Genomic DNA, 25935 nt, shown 5'->3' on the forward strand with positions numbered 1-25935 from the left:
ACAGCGGTATCTACATTAGCAACAGTACAAATAAAAACTTTTTGAAAATCAAATAACTTTATAAATATATTTATTCATTCTAAAAAAATAACTTCCAGGGGAGATAAACAACTCTTGCTCTTTTTGCAAATGTGACAGTCAACACTGAGAGATCGGCAACGTGTCAAAGACCACATGCAGTATCCATATTAGAATGGGCATATCGGCTAAGAAACTTCTTCGTCCCGAATCCATGGTTAGGGCCCCACACAGTGCCACTTTATCGAGGAGGGAAAGTAATCCTTACTACTAGTTCTGCCTAATATAAAAATGTCTAAGTTAGGTAACAGTTTATATTAAGAAATTATATTCCGCCTTGAAAGAATTACTGACCACAACTTACCATATGAAACTTCAGTGACTGTCCTTAGTTTGCTGCTTATTTCACATTTTTGTTTTTATTAACCCACAATCATTCTTAATTAAGAATATAAAATGACGCAAGGAAAAAAATAATTAGACTAAGAGCCAGCTGAAGAACGCAACATGCTAACGTGACTTGCTTTCATAGACAGGTTAAGAGAGTCCACTCATTTATCCAATCTGGCCTCAAGCATAACGTGCCACCACAGTCCTTCATTCCCTTCGATGAGGAAAACCCCAAAACAATAATGACATTTTCATAAAGGATGTCTTGCAGAGATATCCAGTCTCGAAGACAAGAAAAAGAAAATGACCACTTCCATCACAATTTTTTCTCATTATTTAACTTTTGTGCTTTGTTTTCCATTGTAATTTTTCTGACTTATGGCTTTAGACATTAGAAAATGTAAGGAGCAAAGATGTTACCATAAAACTGTCGTTTCTATTACAAACAAGACAGAGAACTAGCTTGTGCTTCGCATAAATTCTAATTCAGGTCAAATGACAGATTCACTTCAGCAGAAGCAGAACCGGGCTCTTAATCATAACATACACTGTTTCAAAAACCAGCAAGGCAACCAAAACTTTCGTAAGAACCCAATTCCTCCAGTTTCAGTTCAAAACAACACAGCAGGGGAGATACTCCTGTTACCCATTTACACTAGTAGCAACCTACACAACCTACCTCCAGCTGGTGGTCACTCCTTACCAACGCCATGCGGGCCCTTTGCAATGAACCATGCATTAGCTTGTGCAGTCTTAAAATTAGTTTCCTTAACCCCATTTGCTTCAGTGCTTTATCTACAAACGGCCTGTAAATAGAGGTCAAACAGTGTTGGCTGCAGCTTGCCTCAGCACTGCATTCTGGAATAGCCCAAGAGGCAGAGTCATCCTCAGATTCAAGCCTATCAAGCCTTCTTGAAAAATGGTCCTGAAAGTCAAAATTTGGCTTATTACTAAAATTGTTCTTGATGGCTTGTCTAAGTTCCTCAACATTCTCCTCAGAGATTTGTTCATCACCATCGCTCTCCTCTGTGCATGTTCCTGAGGATTCCTTTACTTCTGTTTCCCTATCAACTTCATCATCTTCTGGATCATTGTCCTTAGATGGTCGAGGAGAAGGAATTTCAAACACTGGCCAGCCAATGTCAGAAAGATTTTTGATGCCCAATACAGTTCCCATAATCCTTAGTTTTTGATTTAAGTCTTTTGTAATATTTAACCATAGACAGAGTGCCTGCACTCTGTCTTGGAAGTCCTTTGCAGCATACTTTTCATAGTCCTTTTGAAGAGCCTGCAGAGATGGATAAAGTGCTTCTATATACTCTAGCAGCTCCATTATCCGCTTCACTTGCTCAAATGAGACCCGCTGGCGTTGGAGGTGTTCATGGTAACTTGAGTAACCCAAAGCACTAGTTCCATGTGTTGCTTTGCAAACTCCTTCTGAAGTACCATTGAGACTGGCTCCATTTTTTACACAGGAGAAGCTTCCATAGTTCACTTTGAAGGTGAGGATTTCATTGATGATATCAGGGATAGCTTGACGGGCTGCATAGAGATAGAGGTCCTGGTCATTAATGCTCCGGCCAGCATGCCAAGCTTGTAGCTCCAGCCAGATCAGTTCATTGGATCGGTTCAGCCAGACAGAAGAGGTGTTTTCCTGCCCTCTTTGCTCCCTGTCCTTTTTCTTTGAGACTGAGGTAAGTTTTAACAAAAGCCGCAGGGTTTCAAAGAATTTTAAGCGGTCTGCTGGGCAATCAGTCCTAGAAGTCTGGCGAGCAGTTCTGGGTATTGGCATGGGCACAGAGACTGGAAGCTTAGCATTGCTACAGCCAAGGCTGAGGTAAGGCTTATTGAGATCAACATCTGGGATTGGTTTTTTTGGCAGAGACCCACCAACTGAGTCTAACATAAATGAACACTGCACATTTTTCTTGTGATCTCGTTCTGTTGTCCTTAGGGTGTCTCGGATCTTTTTTCCTTGCTTATAGCTGTGCTCCTCCACGTTCTCAACGGTTTTCCCGTTGTCTTTATGCACAGACTGAGTTGGCACACTCATTTTTTCTGTAAGAAAAAAACAAACAAACAAGAATGTGACTGCAGCAATAAGAAAAAGTGTCGTTCAATCATACAACCTCCCAAACAAAAACTAAAAATGCAATAGAGCATTATTAAGGTTCCCAAGTCAAACAGAATTAAAGAGACTCCATTGCACATGCAATTTCGTAAAAAACTACAGCACGTACAGATTCTGAAATTTAGCTTGAGTGATCTGATACTGGCTCTCGGGGTTCTTGATCTTAGTTCTGGGAACCCCTCCATACTCTTAATGCACTGCCTTAACACCAGGAGCCTACTTCCCCACTCTCCCACTCTTTCTCTCTCTCTCTGATTATTCAAGAACAGAAGCGACTTTCAGAACAATGCCTGAATACTTTGTCTTCTTTTCACTCTTCACTGTGACTTTAAGGATTATCTGCTCCACGTGGCTCATTCCCCACTCCAGATGTAGTAATTTCCTTACAGTCTTTGTTATTGTGCTCCTCACTGTAACAGCCATTAATAGCAGAAATACTAATAAGCTGATTTGCAAAACAAGCCTGCTCAGCAGAAGAACAGTATTATTCCCTTTCTATATATGGAAAATCATGACACAGAAAAATCCTTCAAGCCAGCATACTTTTGGTTGCCAACAATGGGAAGAGCTATTGCTCAGCATTTCAAAAACATTGAGCACTTCGTGTTTAACGCTCCCTGACTTCAATTGCACCTTGAATTCTCAACAATTTGCAAACCACATCCCAGAATCTCTTGCTTGCTTCTAGGAAAACAAGAAACAGACAGAAGATTTTTGCTTGTGCTATTTGCCTAGCATCACATAAATTTTCCTGACTGAATGCTGTTATCACATGATACACTTCACTGACTTAATTATCAGATGGCCCTTCACTCTTGGTTGATTCACTACATATCTTCTAGCATCTGCAACAAAAGAAGGTACAGTCATACAGAAATCTGTTTCCTTCATTACAAAATTCCAAACAATCTCTACTCATGTAAGACAGCAGTTCTCTGGAAAAGAACTAGAGCTGTAATATAGTTTAAAGACTATCAAACGTAGGCACACAAAGGCACTGTGTTAAGGCTGCAGAGACATCTAAAACAAAATTGAAGAGGTATGTGGTCAGAACACCTTCCTCTGTTTCAATTACAAACTCTGTTTTCAACTGTTAATGAGCAATAAGCAATTTAATAAGGGTGTGACCTCCCACATTCCTCCTTCCAATCCCCATACCTAAAAAATACTCTGAAATGCATTTAGCAAAGAAATATGAATCCCACGGGTCTTGGTCTACACAAGAAACGATTCAGAAACTAGAAACGATTCAGGAACTAGTTTAAACAGATTGTTGCATCAGTTTATTTTCTGATACTATATACAAGTTATAGGAAACTTGGTATGACAGAAATTAAACAAACACTGGAATGCAAGTAAGAAAGCCCCTTGTCCCCAGGATTCTTTCAGTTGTTTAAATAAAGATACATTAAATTTGTGCTCTTTTTAAATGTCTGAAAAGTTATTTCAAATTTATTTTTTAAACTTATAAGCTACATCAAACCGACCTCTGAATGAATTATCTTACTGAAATACAACCAATTCAATCTGAATAACAGCATATGCATATATACATTGAAGGTCAATCAACTAGTCCACTTCAAAGTTGTTGAGTTCTTGGGCTTAGGGTGCTGTTTTTTGGGTTTGGGTTGTTTTTTTTTCCAATACAGAATACATTTTCTGAGCAATCATACAACCTCCCAAACAAAAACTAAAAATGCAATAGAGCATTATTAAGGTTCCCAAGTCAAACAGAATTAAAGAGACTCCATTGCACATGCAATTTCGTAAAAAACTACAGCACGTACAGATTCTGAAATTTAGCTTGAGTGATCTGATACTGGCTCTCGGGGTTCTTGATCTTAGTTCTGGGAACCCCTCCATACTCTTAATGCACTGCCTTAACACCAGGAGCCTACTTCCCCACTCTCCCACTCTTTCTCTCTCTCTCTGATTATTCAAGAACAGAAGCGACTTTCAGAACAATGCCTGAATACTTTGTCTTCTTTTCACTCTTCACTGTGACTTTAAGGATTATCTGCTCCACGTGGCTCATTCCCCACTCCAGATGTAGTAATTTCCTTACAGTCTTTGTTATTGTGCTCCTCACTGTAACAGCCATTAATAGCAGAAATACTAATAAGCTGATTTGCAAAACAAGCCTGCTCAGCAGAAGAACAGTATTATTCCCTTTCTATATATGGAAAATCATGACACAGAAAAATCCTTCAAGCCAGCATACTTTTGGTTGCCAACAATGGGAAGAGCTATTGCTCAGCATTTCAAAAACATTGAGCACTTCGTGTTTAACGCTCCCTGACTTCAATTGCACCTTGAATTCTCAACAATTTGCAAACCACATCCCAGAATCTCTTGCTTGCTTCTAGGAAAACAAGAAACAGACAGAAGATTTTTGCTTGTGCTATTTGCCTAGCATCACATAAATTTTCCTGACTGAATGCTGTTATCACATGATACACTTCACTGACTTAATTATCAGATGGCCCTTCACTCTTGTTTGATTCACTACATATCTTCTAGCATCTGCAACAAAAGAAGGTACAGTCATACAGAAATCTGTTTCCTTCATTACAAAATTCCAAACAATCTCTACTCATGTAAGACAGCAGTTCTCTGGAAAAGAACTAGAGCTGTAATATAGTTTAAAGACTATCAAACGTAGGCACACAAAGGCACTGTGTTAAGGCTGCAGAGACATCTAAAACAAAATTGAAGAGGTATGTGGTCAGAACACCTTCCTCTGTTTCAATTACAAACTCTGTTTTCAACTGTTAATGAGCAATAAGCAATTTAATAAGGGTGTGACCTCCCACATTCCTCCTTCCAATCCCCATACCTAAAAAATACTCTGAAATGCATTTAGCAAAGAAATATGAATCCCACGGGTCTTGGTCTACACAAGAAACGATTCAGAAACTAGAAACGATTCAGGAACTAGTTTAAACAGATTGTTGCATCAGTTTATTTTCTGATACTATATACAAGTTATAGGAAACTTGGTATGACAGAAATTAAACAAACACTGGAATGCAAGTAAGAAAGCCCCTTGTCCCCAGGATTCTTTCAGTTGTTTAAATAAAGATACATTAAATTTGTGCTCTTTTTAAATGTCTGAAAAGTTATTTCAAATTTATTTTTTAAACTTATAAGCTACATCAAACCGACCTCTGAATGAATTATCTTACTGAAATACAACCAATTCAATCTGAATAACAGCATATGCATATATACATTGAAGGTCAATCAACTAGTCCACTTCAAAGTTGTTGAGTTCTTGGGCTTAGGGTGCTGTTTTTTGGGTTTGGGTTGTTTTTTTTTCCAATACAGAATACATTTTCTGAGACCGTACATACAGGCAAAGTTAAAGTAAAGCAGTAAAAGAAGCTTTAATAATTCCAATGCCTACATAACTAACTGGCAAGTATAACAAGATTTCTTTTCAATTCAGTTTAAGGAAGGTGTCTTTTGGTGAATGCTCTCTTCACAGTGACAGTATTCAGAGGCTGTATGAAATGGAAGGGAACCAAAAGCTTTGGAAGATGTTTGCATCTTTTATTATGAACTTGCACTCCACAACTCTATGCAGCTGAAGAATAGACTGTATTCCCTTATTCATGCTAAACCATACACCTTCTTCTCCGCTATGCTTTACCTTGAAAATGCAATCCTTACAAGTAAACGCACTCTGTGATAACATTTTCTGTGAAGCAATTTAAAAAATTGCTTCCAAAATACTAACTGGCAATAGTGAAGCTGCCATAATAACTCTGGCAAATAACCTTGCCTGATATAGCTTTAAAAAAACAAAACAAAACCAAAAAAAAACCCAAAACAAACAGGAAAAAACCCAGAAAGAAACAAACAAAAAACACACATCCCAAAAAAACCCCAAACCTCAGTATATTCTATATGAAAATACTGCTCATTTAATCTTAGAAAATTCAAGCTCAGCAAAACCACTACAATTGCATATTTTTGCCTTTTATTTTGAAAGGACAGCTTGAAAAGATGTAGCTACTGCACGTTTTTTAAAATTATCTTTTCAACACATATCAAAGATCTTTTGTTTTTCCCAGTTATGACTTTATGACTAACGCATCAACTGAAGTAAACAGTGCTAACTACAATTTAATTGCTTCAGTGACATGAAAGAGTAAAGAATAATCACTGAAAACTCTGTTTTTCTATAAAATATGTTCTGAAGCACTTCATAGTTTGAATTTGCAGCACAGAAGAGACTACTCCATTAGTAGAGACCATAGAATCGTAGAAAAAAATTAATTGGAAAATATCTCTGAAGGTAATTTTTTCCAACCTCCTGCTCAATGCAGGGTTTATTATTTCAAAACTAGTTTAGCTTGCTCACGATCTTATACACTTGTGTTTTGGAAATCTCCAAAGATGGATATTCAACAACCCAACAACCTCTCCGGCAAACCATTCGCTATTTGACCACTCTCGTGGTAAATTTTTTTTTCTAATACCCAAAAGATTTTTTTCTTCGTTGCAACTTACAACAGCCGCCTCCTGTCCCTTCACTGCCCCCTCAGCATCCGGCTCCATCTTCTGCATATATCCTCTGTCAGGTAATAAAAGGCTACTATTATGACTTTATGATCATTTTATGAAAAAAACAACACACCACACCTACCTTTCAAAGTGGAGCGGCTAGCAGGTCTCCCAATGTTATTTTTCTGATGCTTTGTTGACATACGCTTCATCTGGCGGGGTGTACTAGGAGGAGAAGTTCCATAGAAAGTGTCAGTACTTGCTTCATCTGATAATTCCTCAGGGTCAGATTCAGAGATCTTGCAAGTAGCATCTTCTGATTTGCACTCTTTCCTGTAGAGAACAAATTAAACCATGATGTTCAAGATAAAGAATTTTTACTCGCAGTATCTGTTGATGGATTCATCAACAAATCCCAACCCCAGCCAGCCTTCTATAATTTCAAGCCATATATTTATTGATTCTATGATTTATCCCAAGCTTTTTCACTCCCATAGGGGCAACTTTTGAATCAATCAAAGTAAAAGCAACATACAACAAAGAGGATATACAGCCAGAGTGTCACCAGGAGAACACCGCGTAGACATACAGTATACATAATATATTCGTTTGCGAGAAAACTTGTGACAAGCCTGAACTAAGAGGTAGTTGAAACAAAGGCTCAAAAATACAAACATAATGCAAGACAGTCAATCTAATCAGCAGCAGGGACAACAACAGAGGTCTTCCCTTTCATCCTTCACCCCCTAACTTGTGCATACCATGACAGCAACTTCTAAGTTCACAAAAAAGGCTCTCCACCCTTCACAAAACTTTTATCTAGCATAGAAGACCTGAATGTATTTCACATATTTTCCACTGATTTTAATATTAAGTATATATAACCTCAGAACTTTTTTTTTTTGATAGCAAAAAAATAACAGAGTTTCCATAGTAACTTTTAATTAGCCCTGATTACTTTGATGCTTTGGAAAAAACACTGGTAATTCTCAAAGAGCTCATGCAAACACAAAATTAAGATAATGTATGTATGTTCTTCAAATCCAGATGGTCAGCTTACCCGCTAGATATTCTATCACCGAATTCAACAGAAAGCATGTTTCTCTGCAGGATTAGTACCTGTGTCAGCAGAGTCCAGCACGACAGGTTTCCAACCCCAAGTACCACCCTTCATTGCTATTACATCTAGCAGTATCATCAAGCACTGCAGACGAGCATTGCATACCGTATTACAAAACATTTCATTATTTAAAAAATGCTGACTTGTCTTCCTAATTTTCAAAAACATTAAACTATTTTGATTTAAATTGTTCAAAGATAAAACTAGACAGCAACAGTTTTTTCCTTCAGTGAAGTATAGGCCTTTTCAAATAAACCCAAAACAATAGCTGCATGCTATCACCCAGTTAACCTTAGCAAGGGCACAATTCCATTGAAGAACAAGACAAAGTCCAGGCTGCTGTGATTTCAGTCCTCCCACTTGTTCACAGCCATAATCTCCTATATAGCCTTTCCTTTGAGTCAGTTCTGCCACTCATGCAATTGCCCAATAAGCAACTCCAGGAGCTGATCTATTTGTAAACTCACATGGCAAAAAAAGAGAGGAAAAGCTACAGTTTTTTTTTCATGTAAACTCTGGGCAAGCTCAAAGACAACTTCCAGTGCCAGCTTCCTCTCATAAGAAGACGTCAGATATAGAACAACCACAACGGGGGGCATGCATGCACTCTTATATTAAGGACTTGGTTTAAAAATAAAATAACAAATACAGTAAGTAAATGAGTAATCATGTCAGGTACCCTTTCTTTCATCCTGGGCACTTGCTCTGTCCCACCAAATAAGATTACTTCAGTAGAGTGGCAGTTGGGCATGATACCACTAATACCTGGATCTCCTCTGCATGATTAAGTGACACACAACAACAAAATTACTCTCAGACTGTGAACAACCAAACTTCAGCACGTTTTATGCTGCTCACTGACATATTAGGAAATTCCAAATCCATACATGGAAATGAAATATTTTAAGACAATCTGTGAACTGTATCACTGCCCCACCAATAACATATCATTTGAATTCTTCACAATGTTAAAGAAGCTCCACAAAATAATTAAATCCTCTGCTCAATTCAGGCTTCAGGGGAAAGTAGTGGCAGCCAGACAGGGTTTTAACTTCACTCACTATCCCTCTATACCCATCTGATGTTTATTTACCCAGGGTAAATATAGAAAAGGCAGAAAAAAGGAAGGGGGAGGAGAGAACTCCAAGGCCAAAACAAGTCCCTAACTGATTGAAGCCTATGGATAGGCTGGAGCTCAAAGTGACACCAAGACCTCTGCCATCGCCAAGAACATAGGGCCCATTGCCCCAGCAGAGTCCTCTCATCACCCCCACTCGTGCCATACGTGTGTGGCTTTAACATACATTTGGGAAAAGAACATGCATCACTCTAGCTTGGAAGAGGGGAACAAAAACGCAGTTTGCCTCCACCTTCTCACGTATTTTATTTCTGAAGCAGGCCTGCAAGTAACACCTTCTTGACTCCAGTAAAAGACATAGAAGCAAAGAAACATTCAACCTACATCAGACAGTGAAAGATTAGCATCGGTACCTGATAACTTCCATTTCAATTTCAATTGAATCACAAATGACATTTTACTTGCTACTATTTTTGAGGCAGACGAGGAATGTTACTCATGCTCTGGTGGAGCGAGTCTGAGTGTTTGCAAAAAGAAATATGCCAAAATACTCCCAGGCAGTAGAAGAGCAGTAAGGCTAACACACACACATAAAAAAATTAAAAATCAGATACCGTGCTTTTTCTTTGCCTTTAGCTATAAACAGAAATAAACACCTTAACATGCAGAACAGTTTCGTTCTCTGCAAAGTCATGGAAACATTTAGTGTGTGAAATTACTCTTCTCACATTACAGCTTTGAGAAGGCAGCAGGCAAGTTCACCATCACAGATAAACTTTAGAAGTTACCTAAGAAAAACAACTCAGGTGGTACCGTAGCACCACCTGTAGTCTAAGGAGAGCCCTACAGAGAATTTGGCCACAATGACAACCACACAGAATTACCAATACTTTTAGCCTAGCTTGCTTGCCTTGGGAAATCATGCTGTTTGTGCGTCTTCTAAGAATCTGATTCAATTAACCACTATGCGCCAAATATAACAAAAAAGTCTTAATTTTTTTCCTACAGACTGTGTGAAAACAGGTGGATAAGTAACAGAAAAGGATCTTGTAAACGCTGAACTGCGGAGGAAGAACACAAGCATGCATCTTTTTGGACAGCAGATACATTTTATTCCTGAGAACTACTTCAAACAACCCTACTGCAGAAAAAACTTTGGGCAGAGCACGCCCTTCTGATTTTGCCAAAGACAAATCAACCACAGGAGACTAAACCACATGAAACAAGAAGTCATTAGTTCCAGTGCTTGTGGAGCTATTTATTTTTTCAGTGATCTCACTGGCCTGGCAAGGCGCAGGGTGGGGTGCTGATGCTCTTGCAGGGCCTGGCAGAGCAGATCCTCAGCACTCACATTAAGTCTCGGTTTCAAGGCAGCTTTAAACTAGGAAAAGTTATCTCCTTACAAAAGACCAGTGAACACAGTGTTTTCCTTTTGATTTTGAGTATTCTCTTCTAAGAGTATAATGATCAATCCTCTACACCAAGCTGACTGAATTGATCTTAAGACCATAAACTGGTTCTTCCCTCAACAGTCACTACCTTGTTTGTTTCTTGCTACACCTGATGAGAGCATGAAGTCCAAACGTATTCAAAACACACCTCCAATGTCACACCTGCATAACATACATACCTATAGAGTGGGATTCAATATGACTGACTTAACATTCAGATTTTTTTTCTGGGTCATTTAGTAAACTGTTCTTTAATTCGTTAAAGAACATAGCAGGTTTATCACAAAACATCCAACAGTAGAAGTCCCATCACCAAACAGCAATCATGCTCTACACAAACACTCTTATTAGTAGCTGATGAGATGATCTAAACAGAGCTGGCTGGTCTGCTTAGAGGGAGGAAGGCAGAGGTTGCAACTCAAGTTTAAAAATTCAGCACGCTCAGTTTAGGGTTTGTGTGCAAAGAGTGTATCTCAGCCACAACATAACCAAAGACTAATTAAATCTGCAAACCTATAAAAGGCTCTGCTGGCAACCCTAAATCAGATTATAGTACTGGTTATTACACAGAATTGTTGGTTCCTAGCTATCATTGCAACCGGAGTTGGGAAACATTAATCAAAGCTAATTTCTCATTTGCTACCAAGAACGGCAGGTTTTCTCCCCCACAGCCAGTGATAACCATCCTAATCTTAATTAGGCGTACACCCAAAAAGCGAAAGCTAGAAATGTGACAACTAAAGTTACTATTTGCCAAGGACAGTTTAAACCCAATGCTTACATGGAAAACTGGAAGTGCATAGTTTCCACATCAGTCTATTTACAGGCTGGACCCAACCTCAATTTAAATGAAGGAAATGCTTCTCATCAGTTTTACTCTAGGAATACAGAAGAGACCGTAGCCAAGATGCATAAGTCAGGAATATTTGGAAAATTACAAAGGCAGTATGGTAAAAAACAAACAAACAAAACATCTTCACAGCTCTGAAATCCAACAAAAAATGAATAACCAAGAATGTTTCCAACAAATAATTACTCTATATTACACTAGGGTGCACTTGAACCAGAATCTGAAGAGACAGAATACAGACTTTCTCCATTTTTCATATGCAGGTGACAACGAGATTTTTTCTATTTTATTTTTTTTTAAACTGAGTAGAAGTGTTGGCAACATATCTACAATTTCAGCTCAGTCATGAAAACTGAGATACATCATCTAGATTTTCAAAAGCCTGAAAAACAAAACTAGGAGAGGGGGAAAAGGGAGGTATGAAATCTGAAGCAGCAGGACAGGGAGCAAAAAGTCTGGTAGCTGTTGCTGTTGATAAAGGCCATAAGCCTTTGGAAAAATAAAGTCATTTATCATTAAAAATAAATTAACACATGAAAAGATAACTGAAGATCACATGGGGACATTAAAATTCAGTAGGCTAAAGTCACACTGAAGAGTATGATTTTTAACCAGTATAATCTTTCTGCACTTTACGGAAGCATTATTCAAATTTTCAAAGTTTGTAACAGCCCATAATAAGAGGCAATACTAAAAACCATGACAGCTGTATGGGGAAACGCTTTTTTAATCTTCCCTTTGTATCAGCTACCCTTGATCCTCATAATCAACAGTTCAAATGCATTAGGCACTTACATAATTAACTGGGGTTCGGCCACCGGTTATCACCCCGCACGCAGCTGAGAAGCTTGCTGGGAATCCGAGCAGGAGAGGTCAACTGAGTGGAGCAGGAGCCCCCAGCAGTGAATGGGAGTTAGGCAATGAGGAGGCAGGAGCTGGGATAACCACCCACCAGCGCAGGTCCGAAGCTGCTGCCGTCAGAGGCTCCCTCCAGTCTCAAAGCCAGGACACCACTCACGCATCAGGCAGGCTCTTTCTCAACGCTTCCCACAGCAGCCAGAGAGCCACAAGAGCTGTACAAGGTCCACAGCTGAATTACCAGGCACTTGGTTCTTGACACTCACTCCCTTTGTTTTAAAGGCAAAGCGGCTATTTTTCAAACATGCCCCTTAACAGGCATTCAGCTTGATAATTCAAGTTTGTAGGAAGACAAAGCTTCATAAGCCTGTTCTTAGTAACTGACACTGTCAATTATCTAAAGTAGCAGAAAACATAGGCACCACACATTGCCAATCAAAGCTAAAGTAGGTTTTCCTAAACATTCTATTCTATTTCAAAGATAAACATTCTCTTGATAGGAACATAATTGCAAAATGTCATCATCCCACAGGTGCTGGCAGCGCAAAAAGCAAACGTGATTTTCAGGGAACCATCTCTGCAACTGTGAAAACAAACCGGTGTCCAGTTGGAGCTGCTCACCACCAGGCACAACGCAGCTCTGGAGTCAGCAGCTCTGACTTCCGTGGGGCAGCACTGGGTTTTGTCGTACATGCACGGCACAGGAGAAGGTGACAGCACTCACAGACCAACAGCACAAGGAAGGAACCCCATTTATCAACCTGTAGCACTTTGGGAAACTAAGACTGAGGATTAGACAACCTGACCAGGAAAGCAAGCTGAGATTTGAGGGAATTGAAGTTCTGCTGAAGTACAGGACCGCTATCTGGTGTAAACTCCTAGTGCTACATTCCAACATTATGAAAACATCTCTATTTTTTAATCACCTTTTAAAAATTCCCTGTTCTGAGAGAAGCTTAAGTAAATGGACTTGGTTCTGAAAAGTTCCTGAACTGAAAGTAGAAAGGTCTATAAATCCAATTTTACATACAGTCTTCTTATATACATCAGCTACATTTGTGAATACTAAAATTAAGTGTTTGTAGCTACTGCATTCAGAGCAGTTCTTAGAAACTGCTCTAAGGGCAGCAAAAGAAACAGGAACACAAAAAACCTTGAAGGAAGAACTACAAGTGCAATTCCAAGGAAACCTTCAGTAAAAAACAAATCTTGGGGTTTTTTTGTCTTTATTTTATTTTTCATTACAGAGCACCAGGAATTTGGTCACAGTTTGTACAAATAAAACTGGGGCTTGTTTGCTAAATACATCCTGTGTAAATCTGGCACAATGCTTAAGGAGAGGGGGAGAATAGCCTGGTTAGCAAGACACGAGAATTCTGTGACTAGTACGGACATTTAAATGGTGCACATGTCACATATTCCTATTGTAACTATACCTCCAGAGACAGTAAAAAAAAATAATTGTTCACATTAAAACCTAGTACTGACATAAAGTAATGAAAATACTTCACCTTGTATTCACAGTTGAATCTCGTATGCCGGAGCTCAACATTTCTGAGCACTCAACATCAAACCTCAGTCACCAATAACTTCTGATTGCTGCCAACATATTAATAAGACTTACTATTACAAGCTTGGTAATACATTTGCTAATGTTTTTAACGGTCTAATTAAATTCAACCTGAAACTAAGGACACATCTGGCTTTTTAATTTGTTACCCTCAAGATAATTTGGGTAAGCCATGGAAAAGCACCAAGTTTTGGGTTTGTTTTTTTAAATGAGAATCACCACCACAAAGATAAATTGCACATAGAGTCTGTTTTCTAGAAGAACTAGAAAAAGTTCTTTTAGTGTAAAAAAAATTGTAAGAACGGAAAAGTCTTCAAATTAGGAACAGTGAATACAATTAGACTTGTAAAAAGCACCATGTCTCTATGAAGGCCTGGATCAGCCTCCTCCTGAGAAAGAAAAACAAAAAAAACCCAAACTTTATTACTTCTGGAAAAATATCACTGCTTGGCAAAAGAATAACCACGCTTTTGGGTAAGAAATTGCAAGGACTATCTGTTACCTTCTGCTTTCCCAAATTTTAGAGAGAACAAGAGCGCACAGACCTATGCCACATCCCACCAGTAGAACAAAAAGCACTGAAAGCAACTTCAAGATGGAGAGAAGAGCAGTAACAAGAGTTCTGATGTTCCAAGTGTCCAGCTCACAAAGATCTTTACTCTAGAACTGAGGCATCTGCACAACTTAACTTGACAAGAAAGCCTGGCAGAGAAACACCTAACAGCAATCTCATAGTGAAAAAGGGGAACTTCAGAATATCATCTCTTCTGGCATGAAGGCTATACAAAAACAGGCAGGGAGGAAGCACAAAAGAAAAACACTGTTCTCTAAAGCACTTGCTGCCCTTGTAACCTTCCTTCAGTTAGCAAGATTGCTAACTCCTTTCATTTCTCAGGACCTGTTTTTCAAGCACACTTCTCTAACTCAATTTGTGCATCCCTATGATCACCCCTACATCTGCGCTATTCTTCTTTCTACAGGAGGTGGCTAATCCTATCTAGCTAAATGCATCCATTTCCCATCTCTTCTGAAAACCAAGACATAAATATTTATGAGGGTCACAGTCAACCTTTCATCGACTTCTCTAACCATAAAAGCAGGTATTATGTAAGGCACAGCAATGTCAAGGGTAAAATGAACAGGGGGAAAAAAACACAACTTGAAACTTATCGTAAAATTAGAAGAAAGTTTGAAGGAGACAAAGAAGCTAAAGATAATGTCTGGAAATAATTTGAGGACAGGAAAAAACATTTTGTCATGTTGCTGTCTTAAAACTACATCCTAAGGCAGAAATCTAGGGGTTTTCTGTATTCACTAAGTATTTCAAAACAACATTTTAAAGAAGAAATAGTAGCAGCATAACAAGTTCAGTTTTAAAAAATACTCAAATTCAGCTGTACATAGCTATATTTTTCCTCTCACGGGATTCAGGGGAAGGCAGGTTATGTCATCAGTTGTCTCTAAAGTCTAGGAATGAACAACCACTGTGCTGGGGAAAGGTGGCACTTGGGCAGGGGGGAAGAATTCACTTATACCAAAGGTAGTAATTTTACCATTTACTGCTGATGCTAACTGAAAAAACAAGCACTTGCATCCTTCAGCACGTAAGTCCACAGATGTAGATTTTATAGAATCTAAGTTTTCCTTAGTAAAGCTTACAGCAGAGAAGCTTGTAAGAGCACAAAAACCAGGAAGTAATATTAAACTTTTAAAATCAAGTATGGAACATAATGAAGCTTATTCACACAATTTTCTACAGGGATGATGTAAAGAGCCTCAGAAAGTCCCAAGACTATGGTCGCAGTAAGCTGATACAGAAAGGGGAACCTGTTCCAGTGCACCTTTTGTCTCCCAGGTTGCGCACCCCTGCACCCTCTGCACCGAAGCCAACAATCGTGAAATCAGTCACCAATTCGATGGGCCAAAAAAACACATTAATTGTTTTGGTGTGTCAGTTACTCATCAGATCAATAAGCTGAAGTAGAAAATTGCAGACGTGTGACTGCCAGATCCAGAAAGGATGCAATGAAGGAGGTTGGCTTTTCCTCCTGGGGAGAGACCAGGGGGAGGAAAGCAACCTGCTGTTCCAAGACATTGAGTGTAACGTGAAATTGTGCCCTCAGTCGCACTCCCTTCTGCCTGTAGCTGAAGCAATTTATAAAATGACTTTGTGCTTTCCACTGACATTTACCAGAAGTCACCAGCCCCAAAGATGCACAGGTACAACTGAAAGTACCAACCCTGCATCTTCACTGGTGCTGCAGAAACAATACATCTCAGCTGGAATGTCTTTGTTAGCAGGATTTTTCCAACTTCACCAGTTGAATTTTGATTAGGCCACCAAATGCACTAAATGTTACATCAGCAAGTTTCACATGGCAGATACTCCTAGTTGAGGGGGAGAGTGATGTTAGGAGATGGGAATAGTAATTTCTAGTCTGCAAAACTAATGCATTTTTTTTTTACTTTGCAACAATGCAAAAACAAAATACTTAGGCAGGAAGACGCTTAAGGTAATATCTGAATCACTACCAAGAACTCATTGAATTACATAATTCCAGTATCTTATTTATAAACTAACCTACAAACAAGGGCTCATCAACATAGAAATAATTACAGAAACACTAAAACTTCATTAGTAAATAGTCAGAAGGTAACAGCCTTGTAATAGCTATGCTTTGCTCACTATTTGTGCCTTGTTTATCTTTGGGGACTAGCAGTAGCATGGCTGCACAAATGCAAACACCCGATGCTGCCAGGAAGCCCTGACCTACATCTCACCACCTGCTTGCAAACTATGGGTTTACACTACACCAGCCCCGCAAACAGTACAATAAATCCCAGAACAGCTCAGGCCTGAGAGAATTACAAAGTATTTCTGCTGCCAGATCAACAGTGGTTTCTAGCAAGACTTCACTGTGATAGAACCACCACTGTTGCTGCAGAAACCTACAAGGAAAAAAAGTCATTATTAGGGAAAAGACTAATGTAAAGCTTAGAGCTAAACAGTTAAATCTTTTAATTGCTTCCCAATGACATCTTTTCCTCCTTGCTAACTCTCAATTAAGCTGTTTAATTAGAACAGAAGGACCCAGCAAGTGTGAACACTTCATTTCTACAGTAGACCTCAAGTGCATGTCTGACTGTAGTCAGACCATGGGATAAGTTCTCCCCATTACAAAGGTCCTTAGAACATTACTGCACTGACTAGCAACGCTCATTTCAAGAGAGAAATTCAAACAAAATCTTCTGCTTCTCAAGATCTAGAAACTACCACTGCCAAATCTTGCAAATTACTAATACTTTTTTAAAAAAAGTCTCCAATATTCTTGGGCAGAAGCTTTTAAGTGCTTAATTATTCTATTTATGATAGAAAGAAATAAAGTCACAGAAAAATGTAGCAAAGGCTATTGAAACAGTGGACAAGTGTTGAAGCACCTTTTGACTCGCTATAAAAATGTGATAAACTTCAAAAAGACAGAAATTGTCAAACGAGTTAAAAATAAATAAAGCATATTACTATTCATATCTTTTTATTGCAAGCAGACATAAGAGTTAGTGAGACCTCTTTAAATGATCTAATGAAGTATTTTTTCTTCTGTGAGCTACACTAACTAGAAATAAGTATAAAAAATAAATAAAATAGATTGGCAGTTGTTCACATTCTCATCTCAGAAAAAATAATAATCAGAACTTCCTGTTCTTTTTTACTAGTAAATTTGGAAACAGAGAAAAGTTAACTAATTTTCCCATCCTGGATTATTATAAATTTTCATGCAAGTTTGGATTATTACATAACAGCACTTACAGAATATGCATGTATATTCTACTCCAAGCATCAGTCTGCTAGGCTCGACTATAAATATATCATATATAAAGGTGATACATTGGGTCAGACACAGACCTAGGATAAAAGACAAGAAGATCTGTAACAGCCATTCTTTCCCCCCCACTCCTGTGCACAAACTTTACTCTTCTGGCAGAAACTTCCATTCCTAGATAAGAAAACGCTTCCAACTGGTTTTGATCCCAAAATTTCAGTTCATCTTTTAGATGAAGCCAAAGTCTACAAGAAGCCTGAAGGTGAAGCATTAAAATTTAAACATGTTTTTAGGGAAGGCCAGTCCCAAGCACTGGATGCTGGACTACAAGTCCGTGATCTTTGGAAAACCCAGGCAATGCAATGGACCTGAAGTACTCTGTGCTATGTGGAGCATCCCAAAGTGGACATGTCCAAGAAGAGTTCTACAGTGCAGCCCAGAAGTAGCAGAGCCATATGTAACTGTGGCCTTGTTACCACTTAGTGGACAGATGCTTCATAGCTAAAATGTTAAAAACCTTCACAAATGGTGCTCCCAGGGAAGCCATCAGCAAGTAAACCAGCAGCACATGTAAGCCAATGGCAGGATAAATCATGTATGTATACCACATTAGAAAGCAACACACAACCGTGTATACCATTAAATATTAGCAGGACACAGAAAGAAAAGAATAAACGTCCTCCTCCTACCCCGTAATAACAGGAGACATTCATCAGGGCAATAAAGTTACATCCCGTTTTGTCTGGATCCAGAATAAACCTGATCAAGGTTCAGGGCGAGCTGATGGGATTTCACATGCAGGGTTCTTGGACTGGACAGAGTGAACATCCAGCAACTCAGTAATGCTCAAACTCAGGTGTTAAGAGTAAACATTCCAGTTTGGCTTTATGTTTGCAGTTGGCCAATGATGAGCACGGGACAATCATCAGCTCTTTAAACAAATGAGCTTCTAAGATATTTTTAAAAATTCAGAAATTAATAAATTACAGCCTAAACATAACACTTGAGAGCAGAAAAGCACTTAAGGAACATAATAGCCCTGCAAACATAAATGGCATATACAGCAGCAAATCCAACCACACAGCTGAAGAAATATGAGCTGAGATACCCGTATCTTCCTGCGCTGACAGAGGTCAACATTCTACTTGACTAGCAGTGGGTAGTATAAAAAATTGTCTTCTAAATCTATTTTAGACGCAGTTTAAAAGAATGGTTTGTATGCAATTTAAGAAATGTGGTTGTTATGGAAGCCAAATCTTTCTAAGCCTTTAAAATCCTCAATTCGCTCCCTAAAATAAAAATTACTGCATATCCCTTATCCTTTCCTTTAAATTCAGTAGATCTGGTTTTCATCACAGCACAGCTTGCATTCCACAAGGGCCAATATCACTAGCTTACATAATAGTAAAACCAACCTTGACACAGACAGCACTAATTAACAGACATAAAAACAACTCAAGCAGCCACACAAGGCAGACTAATCCTTGCTGCTACAAATGCCAAAGACATCTCAACTAGCACTTCGTGTGTGTTTGCGCGTAGGTGGAGCAATCAGTCATTCATCCCAACCTTGCACATGTAAACAAGAAAATGCAATACATGAAGAATAGAGATTACATCTTACCTCATTTAAATGCATGAGAAAAAAAAAAAAAATCCTAAGTTAATAAAATCATTTTAAACTCTTTCACTATCAGTCATACAGCTAGTTTGGCAAACAGAAAAATAGGTTGAGAACAATTCATGACACGACCTCAGGCTTCCCCCAAACAACAGATGCTGCAGACTGACAGCCCAATCCATTGTCATCACAGAGCCAACAAATCTGATAGACCAACCACTGCAAAATTCCTCAGCACAGAGGAAGCCTCCACCTTATTCACAATTCTGTCCTGCTTTCTTCAACAGCCTTGCTCCTTCCTTCACCCCTTGCACTGGATGCACGCCAGGAGAAAGAGGGCTACGAGCAATCAAGGCACAAGTCAGAGTAGCCCTACGGCTCTTCATGCTTTTGCAGTGCCACCAGAATTGGCATCCCAACAAAGGAAATGCTTAAGGCCTCATTTTTCTCTATAGTGGATTTTGTGCCAGAAAACTCTTGGGAAAGCCTAAAATTGGTCTCGGAAAATTTAAAGCCTATAGGCCATAATCAAGAAGAACCAAATGTACCTTTTTAAATTAGCGTTCTAAATTATCGAAGTGGAAACATTTTAACTTGAAAACTTTCTGTTTGCTTTGTTGCAAGGATTGATACTTGAATGTGAATTCTTCCCAAAACATTTTAGTAGTATCTTTTCATTTATCCATAACCACAGCAGGCTGTCCAACGTCCAAGTGCAATCCTATCTCAAAATCAACATCTGCTCATAGTTCCCCAAAGTATTTTTAAGTTTAGAGTTTCCTCCCCTCTTTCCCCACCCCAAAGTATATGTTTCAAGAAAGAAAGGAAGACCTGGGAAAACCAGTTTGCTTTTGGAGACAGATTCTCGATCAAATGCTTTGGATGGAGGACTGTATAATTAAAAAAAAGACATGAACATATCGTATGCTTGCTTTAGATTTACAAAATGTACTGTTGCATTTAGATTCTGACAAGACACAGAATTCTTGCACAAAGAAAGAGATTTCCAACACACAAGGCAGTCTCAAAATAAATCAATAAGCCTCTTTTTTTAAACAAATGCACACCTACAGGTCTCTTTTGTAAAAAGAATGCATTATACCAATGCACTTCAGGGCTAGCCAGAAGAACTCTTTATCACAAGAGCACACTCACACTCTATAAACAGGATTAAAAGCTATATGCCACCAAATGGATTTAAAATTCTCATGCCTGCACACAGTCCCACTGATTTTAACAAGATTCTGACCTCACAGCTCAAGACTGAACCCCTAATAACTCCAAAATTTAAATCAACTTTAATCATGTTGAAAAAGCTTCAGACGCCTTACTTTTGCATTACTTTTAAGAAAAAGCAAGTACTACGTAAAGCCAGACAAGCAGTTCTGTTCTAGAGCAGATGCGAAGTTGATACACGAAGTACACTGAAGTGAATCACGGTGCAGTACATGCATTACCCCACACAATTAATTGTTTTGAGACATCTCCTTACCACCCACCAGCTCACTCTGAAATAACTAATTCAATTTTCATTTACTGGGTAAAGTTGCCACCGCACTATCCACACCCACATCCGACTCATATAAACTGTCTTTTAATAAGCAGAATCCAGCAGAGGTCAGAAATGGCCCGAGACAGGAAATGCCTGGGTGTTTTCCATTCAGGCGCTGCAGATCACTCTTCTACATGAAGACAGCCCAGGTCTAGGGTCATGCCGTTGTACAAACTTAATTTTAAATCATTTTCTGCTCGACCTGCACTATTACTCTTTGAAGATACTGTAAAAAGGAGCTTGGAAGCTTACGAGTTCAGCTGCCCTGGTGGCATTTGTATTTCGTAATATTTCTGTTAAATCTAATTAACTGTTATATACCTTCTGGTTTTGACATTCTCACGACATAAGAAAAACAAACCATTAAAGTACATTAATGAAAACTCAAACCAGACATTGTTCAACTCCACAGCCTCCATCCAAAGCAGAGTGCATCACCACTTCCCTTTTAGTGTATCGGTACAAAGAGTACCTTGCAATATGCAAGAACGAGCTGAGGAACGTGACAGCACGAAGCTTTTTTGCACTGCACACCTGGAATACAACATGCCTGACTATTGCCTTTCGGTACTAATTGATCACACAAGTGTTTTAAAAAACGTTTCCTGAATGCCTCCTAGTGAGAAGTGAAGCGCATCAACAGGATGTTATTTTAAAACGAGAAATAATTGCCAGGGAATTAATAACTTGGACTTATGCAACACGTACACAGCCAGTTGGAAACACTAAACCATGAAGTAATTTGCATCCCCATCTCTCAGCAGGGCACAGATGGAGACTTGCAAAAAGCCAATCTGCAGGTCAGCACATTCAGGAGGCAACAGCAGTTGCAAAAAGCTCCAGGCACCACAAGGCGAGCCCACTTCGTGCAACTTATTTATTTATTTATGTTTTTAAAAAAAACAAAAACCTCTGCATCTTCTGACAAATACCGATTGCAACATGGCCAGGAGCGATACTCCCCAGACCCGGCTGCTCTATCGCTGCTCCGGAGAGCACCCAAGGGCCCGGGGAAGAGCAGGGACCCTTGCAGCGGGCGGCGGGGGCTTTATCGCTGCGGATCACAGGAGCCCCGGAGCGGGGGTGACGCTGCCCGCCTGCCGGAGGGCTCCAGCAGCAGCCGCCCCCCCTCCCCTCCCCTCCATCCCCGGTAAAAGCTGTCCCCGGGAGGTGGCCGTGGCAGCGCCCCAGCAGCACCCGCCTGCTCCTGCTGCTCAACTAAGGGGGAGGCGGGGGAGGAAGGGGGGAAGGAAACGATTTGTTTTTAATTGCAAAGTGCCCACAAAACACTGCCTTACCCACCGCAGCCACTAGAGATTCCTTATCGCGGCACCTTCCCGCTCGGTGGGCGCTTTCCAGCAGCGCCGAAGCAGCAGACGGAGCTTTTGCAGCCCAAAGGGAGCGGGGCGGGGGGGAGAGGGACGGAAAGGGGGGGTTGGAGGTGTGGGGGGTGTGGGAAGGTTAAAGTCGCACCCCCAGCGAGGCAGCGCTCCCGAGGCCGTGCCCTGCGAGCGGGCAGCGCCAGAGCCCTGCCAAAGGGGCGGCGGGCACTCACACCCCCCGGCCCGGCCCGGCCCGCCCCGCCAGCCGGCGGCCCGCGGCGCTCTCGGTCTGCACGGAGCTCCCTATTTGGCAGCGCCCGGCTACTGACCTCCCCGGCGGCGGCGGCTCCTCCATGGCGGCGGCAGAGACCAGCACGGCGACGTCTCTCATGCATGCACCGAGGCCGCCATAGCGGCGGATCCCAGTGCGCGGCCCGGCTTGGCCCGCTGCGGCGCCGGGGGTGCAGCGAGGAGGAGGAGGGGAGCAGGAGGAAGGGGGTGTCTCTACCCAGCTGCAGGGACCCGGCCGCGCAGAGCCGCCCGCGCGGCCGCCATCTTGGAAACAGCCTCGCAGGGCAGCGAAGCCGGGAGCATCGCTACGGCGGGCGAGGAGGGACCGGCCGAGCCACAGGCGCTCGCTCCGGCGCGGCCGGGCGGGGAGCGGCAGCGGGGCGTGGGCTCCCCCCGCCCCTCAGGCCGGCGGCGGGGACGGGGCTGCGGGGCTGCGGCTGTTCCCTCAGCGGGGGAGGCGGTTTCCCCTCCGTCCTGCAGCCGGGAGGGGCGGCGTGTGTCCCGGCGCCGGGCGGCGGTGGAGGCGCGGCGGGAGCTGCCGGACCGGCGCCGGGCTCCCTCCCCAGCCGCCACAGGACTGGGCGCCGTTACCGGCCGCTCCAGGGGGGTCTCAGAAGCTGCCGAGTTGGCACGACTTGGGCAGCCAGGGGTAGAACGTGGTCACTGAGGGGAAGGAAGGTGGTGGCCTCGGCAGGTCACCCTGGGGGCCGGCGCCTGCTGAGGCTACCACGGCCTTCTCCGGGGAGACCGAAAGCATGAAGAGCCCCTTTGGAGGTCCCCTCGGGGAGGGGGGAGGTGTAAGAATGAGCAGGGGTGCTCGTAGCGCTGCAGGCAATAATTAAATAAAGAGATAAGCGAGCAGGCATTCTTTGTTCTGCGGCGCGGGGAGCGACTTGTCTCGTTTCATAAACCCAGGCTTGGTAAAGCCTCCAGCGGCGCTGGTTATCGGCCTTGGACAGGGAGCTGGAGCCACGTTATCCATTTGGAAATGCAGAGAGGAAAAATGTAATTTCCTGAACTGTAAGCTTGGCTGGAGCGCCAGGGTTTACGCCCTTCAAAGGCAGAAAAGTGCCGTGAGTTATTGAATGGTTACGGTTGGTGAGAGAGAGCCTCATCCATCGGGCTGGAAGCAGAGGAGCAAACCCCGGCATCAGGAGCACACACAGACACCGAGTGTTTGTTCTGAAGAGTGACATTGGAGCTTGGGCTGGAATCAATGCGAGATCCTGCTTTATGCACTGTACAGGAAATTTACACGGGTTTCTAGCCTAATACTAAAGTTCAATTTTAAAGTCACTGTTCATGATATAAAGTTGTCCATGTACCTGTCCAAGTTTAAGAAAAGAAGTTTCTACAAATTGATTTTAACAGTCCATTTGAAATAAGAGAAAATTTTTAAAAGCTGAAGTGCAGAAGATGTTTCTACTATACATTTGTCATCGTAATAAATAAGTGCATTAAAATGTGGGTCCAGGATAACATTATCCAGGAAGCCAGTTCCCTGTTTTTTTAGCTGAAGAAAAATACCTGTATCATCATAACCCAGATGGTCGTGACATTTAAACATCAAGACATTCAGTATGTACGTGCAGAATTATTACTTAAGATCACCTCACATAATGGAAAAAAAGCAACACTTAGCACATTAATAATTTTTGGTCAAATACTTGAGCCCAAAACCAAAAAGCAGTTCTAAGGGCAGATACAAACAATACATCCCTACTCATTTGTTATTGTGAACTAAACATAGAAGCTATAGATGAAGAAAGTCAACATTAGAAATTCTGAAGTGCTAACCTAATAAATTAATTGTCGTCTCCATAAAACCACAAATTCTCTAAAGCTAAAGCAAAGCTGCCTATTTCACAGTATGCATTTCTTGACGTATGATTGCAGATAACAAAGGCTCAATGTCATTGATGAAATAATTGCATAGCAATGGCTTTTAGCATTTTTTTCAGACTATGTTATGGATCGTTATCTGACAGCATCTCTTCAGATATTTGCAGGGTGGAGAAGTCTTTATGTTTAGTAATCACAGCAAAATTTTTAAGCTTCTTTGCTTCTTCAATCAAAACAATCAGTGTAGTGGTATGTTAGAAGCCCAGAGTTTTTATTAGCTAGGAAAGAAAGTATCTGATGCTGCCTTCTGCCACAGATGTGATGGCACGATGGTGTGGATGCGCAGACATCCTGGGGGCCCTTGGCAAAGGTGGAAATTGGGACTGCCCACTGCCACTACTTTCTGTAAACATTAAGATGATTTACTGAAGCAAATTGGGGTTCGTTGCAGCCTCGCAAACAAGGAGGTCCAGGACAAACTTCCCTTCATGCCTCTTCCCCTTTCCCTTTAGGGCAACCCAGTAGATTGGGTTGCATCACATTCTTGTGGTATACCATAGAGAACGTGCTAAAAGTACAGATAACTGGCCAAGCAAAGCAAGGCTCTAAGTTTGATGCCATGGCAGTTCTTTGTCTGCACTAGGTCATAGTGAGCAACATAGCTCCTGGTCTCAAGAAGAAAATTGTAAGAGGAGGGGTTTATGAATGGCCTACAGAGAACTTGGAAGGAAAGGAAAAGAGATGCAGCAACCTGTGGGGCTGATAGTACAGGAAAAAGCAGATGTCTTAAGACTGTCAGAGCCTATAAAGAGATAACATTTAGCAAAGACAAGATTTAAAGAAGTTGCAGAGGTGTTACATAAATTGATATGCAAAAAAATCTTTTAATGATTTATGTCTTAAGAAATGTGTTTTTCTTTCAAAGACTCCCTGACTGCCAGTTTTTGAGTCTAAAAATATCAACAGAGCACAGGTGCATGGAAATTGATAAATTAAACTGTTCACTCTTGTTCCACTACTGAAAAAGGAGGTGGCACAAATTTAAAACAGATGTCACAATAAATTATGTCTTAAACTGTCAGAAAATTGAGTTAAAAATATTAGTAATGCTAATGGATTTTATTGCCTGATGTTGCAAAATCATGACCCAAAAATTCTAGATTTAAAAATAAAACAGGCAATTGTCAAAATAGACAAACTTTTTTTGAGTTCAGCTTCTGTTTTCTGAAGTTTGAGGATAAATTTTCTTCTTTTTCTCACCCACCATGTACAGGTACTGCGATTGCTTAGGAATTGCTTTTTATTCCATGCCTTTTGTTACACCAGCAATCCTAGAACTTGCAATAAAAATTTAAGAGACAGCAATAGAATTCTAGTAACAGAAATAGGTCTTTCAAATAGTTTGTTTTTAACTTCTACTGCAACTACCCTTTATGTTTCTATCTACTGCTGGGACATAGACTCTGTTATTCATCTCCTTTCATCACAAGTATCAGACTCCAGGATTGCAC

At 40.8% G+C, this 25935-nt stretch overlaps 1 protein-coding gene across 9 annotated transcripts in view; it reads right to left on the reverse strand.

Annotated features, from left to right (window-relative positions):
- MAP3K4 (mitogen-activated protein kinase kinase kinase 4) overlaps positions 1-23524 on the reverse strand; it is a 70368-nt gene extending 46844 nt beyond the window's left edge. For 4 of the 9 annotated variants that reach the window (XM_014951004.1, XM_014951001.1, XM_014951002.1 and 1 more), the window contains exons 1-3: positions 22621-23521; positions 7191-7381; positions 1088-2466 (exon numbers count right to left, since the gene is read on the reverse strand). In XM_014951004.1, the coding sequence (XP_014806490.1) occupies positions 1088-2466; positions 7191-7381; positions 22621-22682 (1632 nt within the window). In that variant the 5' untranslated portion in view covers positions 22683-23521. Of the gene's footprint in view, positions 1-1087; positions 2467-7190; positions 7382-22267; positions 22306-22620 lie in introns of those variants that run through there. The other 5 variants (XR_001413028.1, XR_001413027.1, XM_014951006.1 and 2 more) reach the window with 4 other exon arrangements.
- Between the last annotated feature and the right edge of the window lie 2411 nt (positions 23525-25935).

Source organism: Calidris pugnax, unplaced genomic scaffold (assembly GCF_001431845.1).
Source record: "Calidris pugnax isolate Ruff unplaced genomic scaffold, ASM143184v1 scaffold24, whole genome shotgun sequence".
NCBI classification, from domain to species: domain Eukaryota; kingdom Metazoa; phylum Chordata; class Aves; order Charadriiformes; family Scolopacidae; genus Calidris; species Calidris pugnax.